General features: G+C 42.1%; 1 protein-coding gene across 20 annotated transcripts in view; it reads right to left on the reverse strand.

Moving 5' to 3' along the window:
• The window catches only part of SGIP1 (SH3GL interacting endocytic adaptor 1), a 271,977-nt gene that overhangs the window by 13,613 nt on the left and 238,771 nt on the right, over window positions 1–19,593 (reverse strand). For all 20 annotated transcript variants that reach the window (XM_031968951.1, XM_031968947.1, XM_031968949.1 and 17 more), the window contains one exon: window positions 8,614–8,725. In XM_031968951.1, the coding sequence (XP_031824811.1) occupies window positions 8,614–8,725 (112 nt within the window). The remainder of the gene's footprint in view (window positions 1–8,613; window positions 8,726–19,593) is intronic.

The raw sequence follows: 19,593 nt of genomic DNA on the forward strand, positions 1-19,593 counted from the left end.
GAGGTGACACCTTTAGAAGTGACCTTAGGATGTGATTTATAGTGTTTTTTTCAGGACACCAATAAGTCTGCCCATTGACACATTTGTGGCTGACCACGTGGCTAGTCTTCTCTCACAGGACAGCCCCTTCTTTTCCCCAAAGACTGCTATAATGTCTTTTCATCTCAGAACTACAGAATTTGAGAGTGGGAAGAGGTCTCAGCTGCTGTCCCCATATAGCCAAATTCTGCTATGAGGTCCCTTCCCATGCTTGAGAGCCTCCAAAGAGGAGGATCCAGCCCAGAGGCAGCTGTTCATTTTGGGCCAGTCAGGACATGGAGCCCAACTGGGCTCCTTCCAACTTGGACTCTCTGCTCTATTTTCTGGGGCCAAACAGACCAAATCCAATCCCTTCTCCACATACAGCCCTTCAAATGTTCAAGGTAGCTGTCATGTCCTGTCCCAGGATAAAGGTCCTCCTTCAATGGCTCCTCATGTAGCATGATCTCAATGCCCTTCACCTTTCTGGTGGCGTTCCTTTGAATTTCAATTTGATTTGTGTGGTGTTCTTTTTCTTTAAAATAATAAGATGGTGGTTCTCTCGGGGGGAGAGGGTTTCTTGGGGAGGTTTTCTGGAGGCAGCCTTAGTTTCAGTTACAAGTAAATAATTACTCCAAAATCATAGCCAGCTAATAAAAGTTCCGATCTTTTATTGTGTCCTTCAATATAGCCCAGTTAGCTCAGGCCTATTTCTCTGTTTGGTTCTAAGAGCTCTTGCAGCTTTGTCCTTTACTCCTGCCTCTGCTTTCTTCAGCCTCCGGCCAGCACCAAGGTGGAAGATGAAAATGAATCTCTCTTGCCTCAGAGGGCTTGTGGGCTTCCTCCCAGAGTGCTCCTCTCCAACCCCAATCAATGTTCTGAAGTAAGACCCTTGAGTGGCTCACTGGAACTGTATTTATGCTGCTTCTCTGAGAGTGGGATTGTGGGATATCTCCCAGCATGCTCTCTGGCCCTAAGAGCTTCAAGGGAGGTGTGAATTCAGATATCTCATATTAAACCCTGAAATCTCCCAAACGTGTGGACTCCAATGAGTACTTAAATATTTCTTGCTTCTATGAGCTCTCTAAAGGTGTGAACACAAGCATCATTTCTATCGGTTGTACTTAGTACCTTGTTTCAAGTTCTGGCCCAAAATATCTCCTTCTAAGATCAAATCAATCATACTGAACCAGGCTAAATTAGATAATTATTGTCTCTATCAACTCTAATGGCTTAACAGTTTGTAAAGATTCCAACAAATTTGGGGAAGCCCGTCTCCAGTTTATCAATACTCAGCAGATATTGAGGGTCTTAGTCTATTTAGTAGGCAGTTGGTTGGCTGCTGTCCCTCGTTCTCCAAGAGGCCCAAAATGGCATCACTGTTAGAGTCAAGTTACCGTGTGTCCAACTGTGGCTGATCAGACCAGTAAGGCTGGAATGCTCTACCACAGCTCAGACACAAACTTCTAGGGGTAAACATTTGGGATGGTTTCCTAATTTTGTGCTTCTCGCATCTCCCAGGCAGTAGGTACTTAATAAATGTCCATTTTATTGACTGGTTATGTTGACTTCCCAGTTTCGTCTAATAACTCATTTTGTTTTCTTTGATAACTTAAAATTTTTTCTCCCAGTGACTTTCCATTTATTTAATTTCATTAATGGAAAGAGAATCCCAATTTAGTCTTTTATCATTGCTTGGGGCATTGAGAGGTTAAACACTTTGCCCAGGGTCATAAGTCAGTATGGGTCAGGGATGGGATTTGAATTCAGGTCTTTTAGAATTCACCACCAGCAGCTGATCTGACCTGAGGTTGTCTCAAAGTCCTTTGGTTGGTTTTTGATTGAAAGATTGGCCCATGGAAACAGCCCATGGGATCACTTCCACAACTTACTATTTACACATTTAGAGTATTTATCCTGCCCTAAAGGGAGTCAGCATGGAAGGATAACCCAGCTTTCTTGAGAACTGAGAGAATAATTATTTTGATTTGATTTGATTTGATTGATTGGATAATCTGACCTTTTGTAGCTCTGTAGCAAAATGTATCTTAGCCTGCCTAGGGTCCAGATAGACTTTTTAAATTAATTTTAAATTTTCAAATTAATTAATTAATTAAATTAACAAAAAAATTTGGCAGTCATTTTCCAGTTACATCTGACTCTTGATGACCATCATTTGGGGTTTTCTTGGCAAAAAATACTGGAGTGGTTTGTCATATCCTTCTCTAGGTCGTTTTATAGATAGGAAAATTGAGGCAAACAGGGTAAAGTTACTTGGCTAAGGCCACATACCTAGTAGAGCAGAAAGGGTTGGTGCAGGGCCTTAGGGCAAGCACAGGAGATATCATGGCATAGTGATTAGAGTGCTGGAGTTAGAAGGCCATGTGTCCAGATGCTGCCTCTGATACTAAATGTGGATAATTAGGTAAGTGACTTTAATTTTCTCCCAGTTTCCCTATGGTAAAATGCGGGTGACAATACCCTTACTAGAGATTTCTGGCAGTTGTTTTGGGGCCCACCTGAGACAATGTATGTGAAGTTCTTGGAGAACATTCAAGTACTATAGTACTTAATATATTAATTAATTATATATATTAATAATATATTAATTAATATAGTACCTAATATATTAGGGCTGCCTCCACTGAAAATGGATCTCCCGACTTTAGTCCCCAGCATGGTGCTGGAATAACATCAATGATAACATTGATGATATACATACATATGGATGTATATATACACAGAAGTCTCCTCCACTACCATGTAAATCCTTTTCTTGTTTTCAGCACCAAGAATACAACCGAGAACATGGTCACTGAAGTAGAAGGAGGCTGGTCCCAGATGCTGAAAAGGGCAATGATTCAGAATAAGTTTTGCTGCTGTGTGTGGGCATCCAGTCAGGAAAGAAGGGAAGGATCACAGCAGCTGTGTTTGAAGTCACTTCCCCTTGGGACCAGCCTCCTGCCGCTTCCTTCCATCGGGCTGACCCATGAGACGAGTCGGTTTCTCTCTGCGATGGGTTATGGAGAAATTCACCCACTGTGTTTAGATGGGAATAATGTCAGAAAGATTCTGGTGCAGGAGATGAATGTAATCAAGTCTCTAACAAAGGGCTGCCCTTCTTGGATTAGTGAGCAGCCCTGAGCTAGGAGAGGCCCCTTTACCATCATTCTGTATCCCTCCTGCTAGAACTGTGCTGCATCACGTATGCTGTCCTTTGAAGGAGCAATATGGTATAAGGGTAAAAACATTGGATCTGGGTTCAAATCCTCCACAAACCATTTGCTAGCCACTGACTAGGAGAATTAGCTGTAAGCTGCTAAGCCCACCCTTCACATTTTGTAGCTAATGGAGAAGTGACTTGTTCCAAGTTACATAAATATTAAATATCACCTGAATCAGTCTCTGAGAAATAGCCACTCGGAGAAAAGTACCTGGGGAGAAAACAACAGTTCTGAGAGGACCAGAGAAAGCAGCCCCTCAGAGGAAAAAGCCTTCCTGGAGGCAACAAGTGACTAAATATGTCATTTCCCAACAACTAACATAAGCCATCCAAATGAATTTGGCAAAACTTCAGTCGTTTTTCGATCAAGTCTGAATAGATATGGGTCACAGCTATGGAACATGTCTCTATTGTGTACATATCTGTGAATATGTGTATATGTATCTATATATAGGTCATGTCTGTGTGTGTGTGCATGCACATGTGCACCCTGATGTCCACAGCTAGGGAACCATGGTAACGCCAACTTTTTGGTGTAGCTATATTTGAGATGTGTCTGACAGAAATCTGAACGCTGGTTTCTCCCCCTAAGATAAAGAGTTGCTTGATACAAAGAAAGTCTGTTTTGGAAGCAGCAGGCTGGGGACAGAACCAGAAAGGACCAAAGAAACAAGAGAATGAAAGAAATCACAGAGATTGTCCCCCTGTTGCTTGAAGAGAGACAATGTCTGCTCAGCCCAGCTGGGAAGATGGCTTATGGAGCAGCAGTCCAATGAAGAGCTGAGAAGAGAGTTTGGCTCCCTGATGATCTGAGCTCTGCACTTGCTGTTGGGAACTGAGCTGACTGGAGGGGGAAAAAAAACTTTGGTTGAGGGGAGCTGAATGAGGGAGAAGGGTACTTTGTTGCTTCTTAGAGGTGGTTGAGGAAAAGGAGAAGCTTGTCTATTTTGCTGTTACTGCCATTAGTATAGACTTTGCCATTCCTGCCATTAGTATAGACAGATAGGTGAGTTTATATGTAGTTTCAGTAATGGCAAAGTAGGGGATTATCTTTTGGTTATGAGTTGAATGAAATGGCCATTAAGGACCCTACTATCAATTTTATCAACATCTTAATTAAATTGAAAATATTATTATTTTGAGACTTCCAAATGCTTCCCCAAGGCTTGCTTGCAGATTTCCAGTGAGGGAGAACCCCCTGGGGCAGTTCATTAGATTTGGGGACAGCTCTTTTTATTAAGAAATTTTTCCTGACATCAAACCTAAGTTTTCTTTTTTGCAAGTTGGACAGGTACAATTTTTTTTTACTTCAAATGAGCTCTCAGAGGTTGAATATCCACATAGAAGATCTGGATGAAACTGAAGCTCAAAGCCAGTTGCTATTTCAGGCAGTTCAAATGTGGGAGCTGTCGGAAGATGCCGGCTTTTCATTTTCTCAAAACCTGTATATTTATCCGTCTCAAACAGCCGCGAAGCTTTGTAGATTAAAGAGTAAAGTCAATTGGCTGAGAAGCAAATGTTGTTTCTCAAATACCTTTTCAGGCTAGGATCAAATACAGATATTATACATAGAAGTTTGACATTTATGGATAATCTGTGTAGATTAGGCTGCAGCACCGAAGGCATCTTTCATGCTGGTTGCCCAGGGGAACCTTAAAACTCAAGCCAGACTTTAGACACTCAAGGTTTCAGAAGAAAGAGAAAATAGGTAATGATCAGTCATATAACAAGAACTACTAAAAGTATATCGAGGCCTCAATCGTCATTACACATAATCAGTAAAATTCAAATAAATGCCATGGCTAAAAGAGAAGTTGTTTGTCATTTTGGATTCTTTGAGGCTTTCTTGGAAAGATACTGGAGTGGCTTCCCATTTCCTTCTCCAGCTCGTTTTATAGATGAGGAAACTGAGGCAGATGGAGATAAGTGACTTGCCCAGAATGACACAGCTAGTGTCTGAGCTGGATTTGAACTAAGGAAGATGAACATTTCGATTCTGGGCTCAATACCCTGTATGCTATGGTACCATCTAATTGCCCCAATCAGACTCAACAAATAAAATTTTGGACTCTCCACTAAGCCAACGAAGACAATGGTGTTTTCATTGTGTGTGTGTGTGTGTGTGTGTGTGTGTGTGTGTGTGTGTGTGAATGTGTGTGTGTGTGTGTGTGAGAGACAGAGAGAGAGACAGAGAGAGAGAGACAGAGAAAGAGAGAGAGAGATAGTGAGAGAGAGTGAGAGAAGAGAGAGAGAGACAGAGAGAGAGAGACAGAGACAGACAGAAAGACAGAGACAGAGAGACAGAAACAGAGACAGAGACAGAGAGACAGACAGAAAGACAGACACACACAGAGAGAGACAGACAGAGAAACAGAGAGAGAAAGACAGACAGACAGACAGAGAGAGAGAGAGAGACAGAAAGACAGAGAGAGAGAGAGAGAGAGATGGGCGGGAGAGGGAGCAGAGATGAACAAAGTTAACAATCAAAACCCAAACTGCTCCCCCCTCCTCCCTCCACACACACTTGTTTTCCAGGAAAATTCACTGTGTAGGATATCATTAAGTCCCCAGCTGTAACCTAGGCTCGCCTGGCAGGGCAATTTTCCTGCTAGGATTTTTAATTGCATTGCAGATTAATCCCACACTATTCTGAAAACAAATACATTTGTGATTCTCACACAATATCTCATTTCTGATATAAGGGAAACAAATTCATGGGAGAAAGCAGTACCTTGGGACCTGTTGGGTTGGGTAATGGTGCATTTTTTTTTTAGCAACTTACTGTCAATGCTTTCCTTGCTTCTTAAGAGACCTGGGGATCCTGGACCTGGAGAAGAGATAACTTGGGCTGGGCTGGGGGCAGGGGGATCACAATTGCTCTCTTCAGGCATTTGAAGGGAAAGCCTGGGAGAAGGATTAGAGTTGCTTTGCTTGTCCCTCGAGGGCAAAACTTATTGCTGTTTCTTCACTTTTGGTCTGAGGACCAATGGGGATCAGGAGGGTGATGTCTTGATTTTCTAGCAAAATGGATTTAAGTGAGTCAGAGTTGCACAAAGTCATCAGCCTGATGGACAAAGAGGTAGGATGATGTGTAGAAAGGACACTGAAGTTGGGATTACGATAGTGGGGAGAAGGGAAGAAATAGTTATTAAGCACCTACTATGTGATTACTTTATAAATGTCATCTCATTTGATGGTTGGAATCTTGACTTTGCCATGATTTCTTGTGGAATGATGGGAAGGCGTTTAATGTTTGCCCTTCTGGAAAATCTTGTGGGGAGATTAGATGACCCCTAAATTCCCTTTCAGTTGGAGCTCATGCTTTAACCAAATTAATTCACAAATAAATGCGTTGTACTCTGCAAACCTTAAAGCCTATACAAATGCTGGCTGTTGTTGTTGCTATTTTATTTATGATCCTCTGACTTTACTAGGCTTCTAAGTTGGAAGGGAGCACATCAAGAAATAAACACCCCAACTTTCTAACCATTGGAACTGTCCCAAAGTGTCCTGGGCTTCTTGAGAGCCTTGGAGATTTTTAGGTAGAGACTGGCTGGAGGGATTGTTGGGCTTGAGGTTAAGAGGACTCTTATTTTATTTATTTTATTATCTTATTATCTTTATTCAGATAATCAGTTGGATCAGATGGCTTTTGAAATAACAATAACAAAATCTTAGGAGACAGATGTGACAATGGAGATTATGTTCTTTGTTTAACCGTTCACAGAACATGGACATCATCAAGGGATCTGTCAAACAGGGAGGACAATGCTTCTATCTGCTATGGCTGTCAGGGGAGATGTTCCAGCCAGAATCAGAGTCCTTCCTTTCATGAGGGATGCTCTCCAGATATAAGCTTATCGATGATGGGGGGCAAGTGACATGGAGCTCGGGACTCTGGAGGCTGAACTACCATCCACATCGATCTCCCATTTTCGTTACTGTCACCTTCTCCACCCCCAGTTCCTCATGGCAATATATTGCAGTTATATGGAGGAATGGGTAGTAGTAGCCCCTAAGTCAGGAGATGTGGATACAAATGCTACCTTTGGACACATACTAGCTGTGTGACAATGGGCAAATCATGAAGTCTTTCTGGGTCTCATTTACCTTACTTGTAAAACACTGTTGGGCTCAATTCTTTCTAGACATTATCAGAGACCAAAAATATTTTTGCTTTGCAGCAAAACAAAATCCTTTTGGATTTCATGACAATGTCTTGTTCAACAAAGTTTTGCAAAGGTGAATGTTGAAAACTATTTTTGTATGTATTTGGAAAAATTAAATGCTATTAAAAAATATGTGACCCCGGGCAAGTCACTTAACCCCAATTACCTCAGCAAAAAAATAAATAAATAAATAAAAAGCAATGTCTTTGTTCATCATGAAATCCCTTTCCTTTAAAATGCAGATTAAAACAACTTGGAGGTACCATCTTACATCTCTCATTTTGACTACTACAATAGGAAAAGATAATGATAAATGTTGGAGGGGATGTGGGAAAACTGGGACACTGATACATTGTTGGTGGAGTTGTGAAGTGATCTAACCATTGTGGAGAGCAATTTGGAACTATGCCCAAAGGGCAACCAAACTGTGCATGCCCTATAATTCAGCATTGTGTCTACTGGGACTGGATCCCAGAGAGATCATAAATAAGGGGAAAGGACTCACATTTGCAAAACTGTTTGTAGCAGCCCTTTTTGTAGGAGTGAGGAACTGAAAGTAGAGTGGATGCCCATCAGTTGGGGAATGACTGGGTAAGTTATGGGATATGAATGTGATGGAATATTATTGTTCTGTAAGAAACGATCAGCAGGATGATTTCAGAGAAGTCTGGGAGACTTACAGGAACTGATGCTGAGTGAAATGAGCAGAACCAGGAGATCATTATACATAGCAATAGCAAGTTTGTGCAGTGATCAACTATGACAGATTTGGTTCTTCTCTATGGTTATAGTGATCCAAGATGATCCCAATAAACTTTGGATAGAAAACATCATTCGCACCCAAAGAAAGAACCATGGAGATTGTCAATTAACATATGCTATGTTCACTTTTTTACTTTTTGTTCTGTCTTTTTTTCTCCTGGTTTTTCTCTTTTGTTTTGATTTTTCTCTCCCAACATGATTCATAAGGAAATATGCAAAAGAAAGAAATGTAAAAGTATAACCAAAAGATGTTTTTACATGTAACTGGAGAAAGTAAAATAAAAAAAAAATACTTTACTAGCTAACCCACCTATTATTTGACTAATTAGATTGTTTTGGAGCTGGGTGTCAGGAGTACCATGTTTATTCAGAGTTGAAAAACAGAGGACATGCAATTCTTCCAAACAGAGCTGCCTTAGGATAGGTAAGGTTGGGGCTTACTTGCTGGGGTCTGCTCCTTTGAAATAAGCATTGACCGTTTCCGTGAATGCTGCTGCCACAGGAAGGGTGTCCTGAGCACCCATTGTCAGAGGGCTGGGTCCCCGAGAAGAGCCTGAAAAAGATGGAAAACTTTCACTCGCTATGAGTGCAGAAAACATGTACCAAAAGTTAGGCTAAAACACTGATTTAGGAGAGAAATATGCAAATTTGCTAAATATTTGTGACTGTCAGAATAGGAACTCCCAGCATGCAAATGCCTTCACCACAGCAGATCACACCCCCTCTATGATTTAGAGTCCCAGAAGAATGTTTGAGATACCTAGGGCTAGATTGCCATTAAGTGTCAAAGGAGGGTTTGAACTCAGGTTTTCCTGGATTGAAGTCTTGCACTCTCTCTATTATGTTACAGTCTATTTAAGTAAAAAAATATATACTAAAAAAAATCAAGCACTTTTTTTGGAGAAAGAATTGGGGAGGAAGCAATTCTAAGAATCATGAATTCATCTTCAGCTCAGGCTTGAATATTTAAAAATACTTGGCTTCTTTCCAGACGAATGTAATTTCAGTATTTCAAGTGTGTGCTTTAGAATGTACTAAAAATACAAATCGTGATCAGACTTTCCATGTCCTTCCAATAAGATGGTAACTCTCAAGACTTTGCACAACATAGAATCACTTCTAAGTAAAAAGGTTTCTTTTCCCTTGGGAATTACTTCTCCAAACATGCTTCTTGACTTCATTATTTTGTTTTTGGTTTGGGGAAGGGCAAATGATATCCTCTGATGTGGTACTTTTTCTAAATAACTTCAAGGTCAAAAGAGACTAAATGACTCCCGTCTGGTGAGTTAGGATTTATTACCAGACATGGTGGCGATCTCTTGTGAACCCTGCTGCTGGGGAGGCTGAGGCTACTGGGCCACTCCATCTTGGGAGTTCTGGCAGGGGGTTACACCAACTGGATTTCCACGCTACTATGGGGTATACGCACAATAGGGAACCCTCAGACTGCCAGAGCAATAGCAAATGGACTCGGATCAAAATAGAGCAGTTTAAAGAATCTGTGCTGATCAACAATGGGATTGGATCTGTGAGGAACTGATGTACTTCCAGCACTGAATCTCCAAAATCAACCCAAAGAAACTCAGATCTGCCCATTCCAGAGCACACACAATGAAGTTCAGGATCTTTCGCATAGAGGGCACACGGACCATTCACACAGACATATGGCAATAGTCAGTGGCAAATATGCCTGGGAATAAGTCATAATTTCTTGATGGTTAGTCTGCTCTGAGGGCTCACTCGTACCCTTTAGCTGTGCCGGCAGAGAGCAAACTCTGGTTGTTTTGAACAAAATGGAGTTTATTCAAAGGACAAGTTTGGTAACAGACAGGATTGGTTGTCCATGGACTAATCTTGGTAGATTCCAAGACGCTTATTTAACACCAGAAAGATGGTTATCAGATGCTAGTTTTCTTGCCGTCCATATTAACCCAAGAAAAAAGTGTGAAAAAGAAAATATTTTTATTCTTATTTGGTTCCCTTCTAACTTAAACAGTGTGTGGAGCAGAATAGTAGGAAAAGGGTGTTGATGAAATATATTCCCTTTTGTTTGAATTCCTCATCTTTCTGCATTTTATGATTTTACCATGCTGGATCCTTATATTCCATTCCTATTTCCATGTCTTTGCCTCCGCCATCTTTCATGCCTGGAAATTATCCCCCCTTTCCCAGTCTATCTTTCTCTCTTAACCTTTCTTCAGGATGTGACCACAAATATTGCCTTGTGCAGGAGGATTTTTTCCAGAACTCTCCCTTATTGTGCCTTCTCCTCTATGGTTATCTTTCATTTATTACGTATGTATTTTGCAAAATATATACATATAAACACTTCTTTAGGTATTGCTGCCCCCCCCATCCCATTTGAATGTAAGCTCTTTGAGGGCAGAGAATTTAAAAAGCTTTTCTATGTATCTCTAACATCCCAGCACATCATAGATGTTTAATACATGTTTGTTGATTGATTAAAATCTTATTTTTAGATTATGTGTGGACATCTGACTGTTCATATTCTCACTGTGAAGTCTTTGTCCAATTATAAATGAAGTGACCTTACAGCAGGCAGGTTCTCTGACCTTTCCAGACAATTTTAGACTCATAGGCTATAGTTATTGAGTTGGAAGGGATCTCAGATGCTGTCTAGTCCAACCTCTTCATTTTACAGATGAGGAAACTGAGGCTCAAAGAAGATTAGAGCCTTGTTTAGAATCACAGAGTTAGTAAGAATCTAAGTGAGGTTCTCTTCTGGCCATTTTTCTTGTGTCTATCCTGAAAGATAAATAAGAATTCTTTTTCTTCCCTAAGGCAGTTGGGATTAAGTGACTCGCGAGGGTCACACAGCCAGGAAATGTTAAGTATCTGAGGCCAAATTTGAACTCAGGTCCTCCTGACTTCAGGGCTGGTGCTCTATCCACTGCACCTCCTAGCTGCTCAATAAATAAAAATTCTTTAAAGAACTTGGCCCACTGGCCCAAAGTCGACATAATCTTTGGCAGTTGGTGGTTTCATTGTGGAAATGAGCATGGGGAAGGATGACAAAAAGCTTGAGGAGAAATATGGTTTCAGGTCAAGAAAGGAAGCTTTTGAAGTTCAAAGTTTATGACTTTATAAAGTCATATTTATAAATATGGCTAGTTGGTTATGTGGTTGGACTGCTAAGAGAGAGATCAGTCATTCATACATCAGAACGATAGAGTCTCAGAGCTAGAAAGGACCTCAGAGGTCTTCTAATTCATCTGTTTCTCTGCAATATTGCCAACAGATGGTCACTCAGCCTCTGCCCTGAAGCGCTTGGAGGTTCCATTTCCAGCACCCATTCCACTTTGGGGCAGCTTTAACCATTTAAAAGATTTCCCTGCACCGAGCCTAATTTTCCCCTCTGCAACTGCCATCTCTTCCACCTTTCTGGAGCCAAACAAAAAAAAAACTCTTGCTTTTTCTACATGACCTCCCTTCACTTGCTTGAAGACAGAAATCCTGCTCTGCTCTCCCCCAGCGCCAACTTTCCTGGGTTTTCTCCTTTCTAAGCTCCTTTCCCATCCAGACCTTCATATGCCACGCTCAGTTCTCTCACTGCCCTGCTTGTTCTCCTTTAGGCAATCTTAACTTTTCAATTTTCTTCCATTATGGTGCATCTCAAAGGGAGTAAGGAACTGACCAAGGTCACAGAGTAGTAAGTGGCCCAGATGAGAATGAACTAACTTCCATTCCGAATCCAACCATCTGTCCAATATTCCATGGCAGAATATGATGGGGATGTCCCTCTCTTATTCTTCCTACAAATGTGCCCAGAACTCAACACATGACTCCAAGTGTGGCCCAAGCCGGAAAGAATTCAGTGGGACAGTTGCCTTTCTGGTTTGGGAGATCACTCTCTTGGTGAGAGAGCCTACATTCACATGATTGTCAGTCACTGTTGACTCCTAAAGAGTGTAGTCCTTAAAGAGTCCTTAAAGTCCTTAAAGAAAATCCTTAAACCCTCTAGATCATCACGGAACTAATTTTTTGGTCACGCCTTCCGCTCCAATTCCGTAACTATACAAGATTTTTCAGTCTCATTGAAGGATATTATATTTATCTATTTGGATTATATTAAGTAGCCATAGTGCTTTCTTGACATCTATGAAATAGAAAAAGACACCCCAAATGACCATTATGCCCACTGTAGATGAGTGATGGAAAACTATAGACAAGAATCACTGTGGATGAGGAGTCGGTGATGGGTTATAATCTGTACCAGGGGAGGGATTATCCACACTGATAAACTCATAGATCATAAATCCATTGAATCATGCTACAGAGATGGAAGAGACTTTCAAAGTCATCGGTTCAACCTCACCCATTTACATGAAGAAAGGCAATGTGTTTAAGGGACAGGTAAACTTAATATAAGTAGTAATGGCAGAGCTGGGATTTGAATTCAGGTGATCCGGCCCAAGCCCAAGATTCTTGCTGCCTCTCAAGGTCTCTTGAAGCTTGCACTCTCACCTGCTCACCATGAGCTCAGTATTCTGGTCTACTGAGACTTCTGGGAAGCCTGACCTTGTTATCCATTGTATCCAACTCTCCTAGAAATCATCCACACGTGTCAACCCCACCTTCATTCAAATCATTGATCACAAATCTGAATGTTAAATAACATGGGGGAAGAAAAGACCCCAGAGGAGATGGTAGGATAAAGATGAGAAGACAATGATCCATATAACTATAGGCTCTACCTGTTGAATAAATTGTCAGCTGAAAAAAAAGGAGGTGGGAGGAAAAACATGATAATACCATGAATGCTATTATATAGGACTGTATAAGTGATGCAAAGTGATCAATCTAATGAGGAAGTTAAAAGAACCTGAGCCGACCCACGCTTAAACATCTTATCCCAGTGAATAGAGGATGGCAGCCAAGTAGGAGCCTAGATTGGAGTCAAGGTCATGTGTAAATCATCAGAGCCTAAAATGACAGAAAATGAAAAGCAATTTTATCCTCTTCTCCCTCCCCCCAAAGTAGATGATGAAAATAATTCCTTAGAAAGTTTAGACTGAGATCCAACTCAGCAGAGACACCCTGAGAGTGAATGCAGGTGAAACTGCAGAGAGACCCAATGATTCAATCTTCTCACACAGATTTTTTTTAGAACAACTATCTGCTTACTTAGAGAGACCATGATCTGATTGTCAGCAAGACGTGTGGAAGCATGGGAACAGCACTAGCTTTGGGTCTGCTCTTGTGACCAGATTCTGCTGATGATGTGTTCCTTCAGTGATCTTGGCAAATTATTTTATCTACCTCGTCCTCAGTTTCCCCATCTGCTAAATGAGTACGTTGGACGAGTAAACCTCTCGTTGTTTAGTCGTTCAGTCACGTCCAACTCTTTGTGACTCCATGTATTCTACTGTCCACGGGGTTTCTCTCGGCAAAGATACTGTCGTTCCTTCTCCAGCAGATTAAGACAAACAGGTCAGAAAACTTGCCTGAGGTCACACATTTAGCTGGTAAGTGACTGAGGACAGATTTGAATTCAGGTCTTTCTGCTCCAGGGCCAGCACTCTAACCACTGGTCCATTGGACTGCTTCTAGTATCCCCCTCCATGTTTGCCTCTATATGTGAAGCTCTATAATGTGGCAGAGGGATTTAAGAAGATGAAACTGAAGGGAGCTGTCCAGCCATCCTGGAAAGTGATGTGGGGTGAGGTCTCCTGAAAACAAGTACATCAGACAGCTTGGCCCAGGAAAGGCGCTGCTGGGCTTCTACCCCAAAGACATGGCCCCTACCCAGAGATCTAGAGATCTCTTTGTGTAGAGGCAAAGAACTAGAAACTGAGGGGGGTGGAAAGTGGCTGTTGATTAGGCAATGGCTGAACACAAAAAAGCTGGTTGTAGAGAGATTTGGAGACCTTAGGAACTCATAGAGAGCAAAGTGAGAAGAACCAGATGGGAAAACCAATTTATACGGAGACACTAATATTGTGAAGATGAACGGTTAGGAAAGATCGGAGAGCTGATCGATGCAATGACCAATACAATTCAGAGAGTCATCACTGAGGTGGGCCACCCGCCTCCGGACAGGCTCAGATGCGGGACGAGACACAACGTTCTCGGATGTGAACGACATAGAGAATTTCCTTTTTGTTTTTTGACTTGGCCAGGCATATTTGTTACAGAGTTTATTTTTTTCTCCAATGAGGGATAGAAGAAGCTTGTTAAATATAACGGAAATAGGATAATTTTAAAAAGTAATTCTGTGTTGGAGATGACAACTTTTAAGGCATTCAAGGATTGATTTGCAAGATGCTTTAAAACAAAGGATGTTCCAAATGAAAAGGTTGTAGAGTGCAAAAGATATATGAAAATAGGGGCAGCTAGGTGGCCCAGAGGTTAGAGCACCAGCCCTGAAGTCAGAAGGACCCAAGTTCAAATGTGGCCTCAGATACTTAGCACTTCCTAGCTGTGTGACCCTGGGCAAGTCACTTAACCCCAATTGCCTCAGCAAATGAAAATAGAGACTAAAAATTACTGACCAATAGGAACTGCTTTTTTCTCTTTTTGACAATAGAATGTGGATGTACTGACAGGATTTTTGACTTGATTATGAATAAAGAATAACAGATTATTTCATAGTTAATTATTTGTGGTTGACCCAGATATCTCTACTTGTATTAGGACTTTTCTGATTTTCTCAGCTACTAATGTCTCATCTCTTAAATAATCTTTTATTTACTTTGAATAAAATATATATTTGACTTCTCCATATACTTGTTAAGCTTGGGAAAATATAACTCCTCAAGGGCAGGAGCTTTTTAATTTTTATTTTTGTATCTCTGGGGCCTGATATAAAGTCTGGTACATGGTAAGTGTTTAACAAATACTCATTGATTAAATGATATAGAGTCATACAAATGATTAAGAAATATAATAGTTAGTGGTAACATAGTGCTTTAAGGTTCTCAAAGCACTTTGCAAATATCTTCTCATTTGATCCCCATTGTAACCTGAGAGAAAGTATTATTATCATTCCCATTTCACAGATGAGGAAACTAAGGAAAAGAAAAGATTGAGTGACTTACTAAAGGTCTCACAGCTAGTAATATTTGAAGCTGGTTTTGAATTCAGATCTGAGAAATCTAAGATTTTGTCGTGTCTATAGAAATTTGATAAATTAAAAAAACCAACAAAACTCTATGATAGGAAGACTCTTCTCAAGCAAAATGTTTCTCAGGCATATATTATATATTTTTTTTCCTGAGGCAATTGGGGTTAAGTGACTTGCCCAGGGTCACACAGTATCTGAGATCAGATTTGAACTCGGGTCCTCCTAACTTCAGGGCTGGTGCTCTATCTGCTGTGCCACCCAGCTGCCCCCATATATTATAATCTTTTACAAAAGAAATAGCCCCTCTATGCTTTGAGCAGTGAGGCCATTGGGGATGCCCATCATAAGCACAGAGGAAAAGGATGCTTTTGCAGCAATGAGGGTCTTTGAATGTTCCTATTTATACTAGTTGCGTGGAGGGAGGAAGGGGAAAAGAGCCCCCATTTATTAAGCACCTCCTATGTGCCAGGCCTGTGCTAACCACTTTATAAATATTCTTTTGTTTGAGCCTTAGCACAACCCCGGGACACAGATGCTGTTATTTCCCAATTTTAAAGTTAAATCTCACCCTCCATCTTGTTGGTCATGGGGCCTGGCAATGCGGGCTATCCGAAGAGGCCAGAAGAGGGGGAGGGAGCCTCAGGCTCATGGAACAGGAAGGGAATTGTCCCGATAGGTGCAAAGATGGGTCAGATGGCCTACCCCCTCCAACTGGGCATTTCAGTCACTGTGCAGGGAGATACTGCTCCCCTCTGTAGCTCACCTTCTTCCCTTGCCAGCGAGATAAGAGGGAGCCCAATGTAGACCATTATTGTCGGCATCAGCAGGACCTGCTGGGCTGTATGACCTCCCTATTCTCCTCATCACAAGCACCAACTTTCATGTAGAAGGAACAGCTTTACTTTTGCCTGTGCAATTTGAAGTATCGACAAGAAGCTAGAGTTTTTTTCTTTTCTTCCTTCCTTCCTCCCTTCCTTCTCTTTTCCTTTCTTCTTCCCTTTTCTTTCCTCTCTTTTCCTTTCTTTCTTCCTCCCTCCCTCTTTCTATCCTTCCTCTTTCCTTTTCTTTCTTTTTCCCTTCCTTTTTTCCTCTTCCTCCTCCTCCTCTTCCTCCTTCCCCTCTCTCTCTCATTCTCTTTTTCTTCCTCTGTCTCTGGCTCTCCATCTCTCTCTCTCTCTCTGTCTCTCCCTGTCTCTCATTCTCTTTCTCTTCTTCTGTCTCTGTCTCTCCATCTCTCTCTCTCTCCCCCCCGTCTGTCTCTCCATCTCTGTCTCTCTCTGTCTCTGTCTCTCTCTGTCTCTGTCTCTCTCTTTCTTTGTCTCTCCATCTCTGTCTCTCTCTGTCTCTGTCTCTCCATCTCTGTCTCTCTCTGTCTCTGTCTCTCCATCTCTGTCTCTCTCTGTCTCTGTCTGTCTTTCTCTCTCTTTGTCTCTTCCCACATCCCTTTCATTTTTTTCTTTTGTTCACCTACAAGTCAGGCAGCCGACTACTGCACTTACACATAAGACTAGCCTTGCAATGGCTAATGAACATGACCTGAAGCGCAGGGGTTACTGTGTAGGTGGGAGGCATATGAGGTGCCAGATGGGAGGAACAGGGCAGAGAATAAGATTCAAGTGCCATCTGCCACAGAAACCATAATATCCACAAAAGACTAGAAAAGCCTCAGGTTACATGGAAGGAGAGTGAAAAAATTTTAAGCCCTTGAAAATTTCAAAGGCTTGAGATGGAAATGGTCTCTGATAAAGAGAATGGGGTCTGGTTTGTGGACCTTGCCCAAGAGGCAAAGGAACTAGAGCCCTAGGATTGTACCCAGAAGGGATCTTAGGGATCACAAATCACAGAATCTGAGGATCGGAAAGAAGCTTGGCAGCCGGTGACACACAGAAAGAGGACTTGGGCTTCAATATCATGGACAAGTAGCCCGCCACCGCAGCCTAACGCCTGCCTCGCTCCGTGACAGCAACAGATGGAAGTGAGAGACTCTACTCCATTGTAGACCCATCCAAACCTCCTTGTCCCGTGCGATTCTCATGCATGGCTTTCCATACATCGCCCATCAAAGGTCCCCCATGTTGCTGGGGACTATTCCATCTTTGGAGGGGACCAGCATGACATCTGACCTCTTCATCCCTGTTCCCCAACATGTCAGCCCACCTTCTTTTCCAGGTCTCTATTTCTTGGACGCCATTTTTTCCATCACCTCTCAGGTGGAAGCCATTGTGACTATCACCGAGGAGCCAACTTATAGTCAACGTGTCTTCCCTCTCTTCTGAGATGCTGGTGTTCCATGATTTGGAGCCATAGAGCTTCCCATCGATCAGTGTGGGTGTGGATGAAGTCGACTGGCCCTTCAGGGAGTGAGCACTGTGAAGTCTCCCAAATGCAGGAGCAAGACGAGCTCCTCCTCCTGGGGGAGATCGGTGGTGCAGTTGTTCATTCATTTTAGTCAGGTCCAACTATCCAGACTTCATGTGGGGTTTTCTTGGCAAAGATGCCAGAGTGGTTCACTATGTCCTTCTCCAGCCCATTTTGCAGATGAGGAAACTGAGGCAGACAGGGTTGACTTGCTCAGGGTCACACAGCTGGAAAGTGTCTGAAACCAGATTTGAATTCATGGAAGATGAAGCTTCCTGATTCCAGACCCAGTGCTCTGTGCATGTTGCCGCTAGCCAGCTTAGGATGCAAGTCAGTAGATTTAAATGTGTCCAACACTTGGGATAAAAAAAAATTCTAACCAAATAGACAGAGGATGATGGGAAGTGGAGGGAGATATGGTACAGATGTTGGAAATTAATTAAGATGAAAGAACCGTCTACGTTCCAGTGATCCGCAAGCCCAACCTTCCACAGGTGCTCCTGCCCTCCTGATAGCCACACTCTCCGAAACGAGGAATTCGTTTTCTGGGAAATACTTTGGACAGTTCTGGTGACTTCATTTAGACAAGCTGGGACACTCCCAGGAGAGCCATGAGGAAGATGAGGAGATGCAATATTGTGCAATACCAGAGAATTGGGCGATTTTAACCTGAAGAAGGGAGACTGTGGTTGGGACGTGAGGGGTGGGAGGGAGATGTGACCAGAATATGTAACTATTCCAAAAGCTGCCACCAGAAAGACAGAGGATACTCATTCTCTCTAGCAAAAAGGGACAAATCAGGACCAATCAAAACATCAAAACATTGATTAAGACCCTTCTGAGGATATGTCAGGCACAAGCTACTTAGTACGAGGGATTCATGGACAAAGAATGAGACAATCCTTCCCTCAGTGAGCTGACATTCTGATGGGTAATTGCAAAAGCTGAGGTAATCTCTCTGCACGTTAGCATATGGAATATCATAAACGTATAATTAACAAATACTAATACGTACAAAATAGTTAAATCTCAACTTGTGGGAGGAAAGCCACTGTCATTCTGGGGTCAGAATCAAGACAAGACGGTAACTTGAAAGAAAGCGATTTTGCACTCAGTGGCTCAGAGGGGTAGGGAAGCATAATTTGATTTAACATAAAGGAAAAAAAAATCCTAACAATTGGAACCATCCCCAAATAGAATGTGCCCCATCTCCGGGGTTGTGAATTCCCAGGCAGTGGAGGATTTAAATGGAAGTGGGAGGATCACTTCCTGATGAAGGTTTTTAATTTTTTTGGGGGGGTAGGGATTCATGCTCTGGGACTGGGCTGGGCTTCATGATCTTTAAAATGTCTTCAAATTCTGAGTTGATAAGCTACACTGATGGATTTAGGTTAATCAGTTCACAGGCTGACACTGTGCGAGATTAATTGCTTTTTAAAGTAAATCTGGGATCCCCCCAATTTAGCAATTTCGAACCGATTTGTCAAAGACTGTAGCAGGCTCGCCTTTCACATGCCATCTTCAAGGAGAGGCTGCTTGATTTCCTTGCCCTGTTTCTTTCAGAGGCTGCTACGGAACCCTGGAGGTTTGATCAGCATGAACATCAATCTCTAAAACGTGCTCTAATAATACGCCTCCGCAGAGGCAGTAGGTCGGACCTCACGGATGTGCTATTTGGGCTCATTTCTATGCTCTAAAATCAACTGAGAAAAGGCTGCGCGTCGTCCCAGTTAAGAAAGCCTGTGGGACACTCAGAGCCCGGCAGCTGACGTTGCATAGGCAATGTTTGTTATAATTCAGTTCTTTCCAAAACAAACAAGGTCCACACACAGCTCAGCCACATCCCTTGTTTCCTGAAAGGTTTGACCAAGTCCCAGGGGAAGCCCAAAGCCCATTCTTCTATCCTATTTCTTCTGCTCTACTCCCTCGGTTTATTTGTCACCTGTCTATCAATGAGGTATTGGTAAAGGGCTCAGCAC

This window comes from Sarcophilus harrisii, chromosome 4 (genome assembly GCF_902635505.1).
Source record: "Sarcophilus harrisii chromosome 4, mSarHar1.11, whole genome shotgun sequence".
Classification (NCBI taxonomy): domain Eukaryota; kingdom Metazoa; phylum Chordata; class Mammalia; order Dasyuromorphia; family Dasyuridae; genus Sarcophilus; species Sarcophilus harrisii.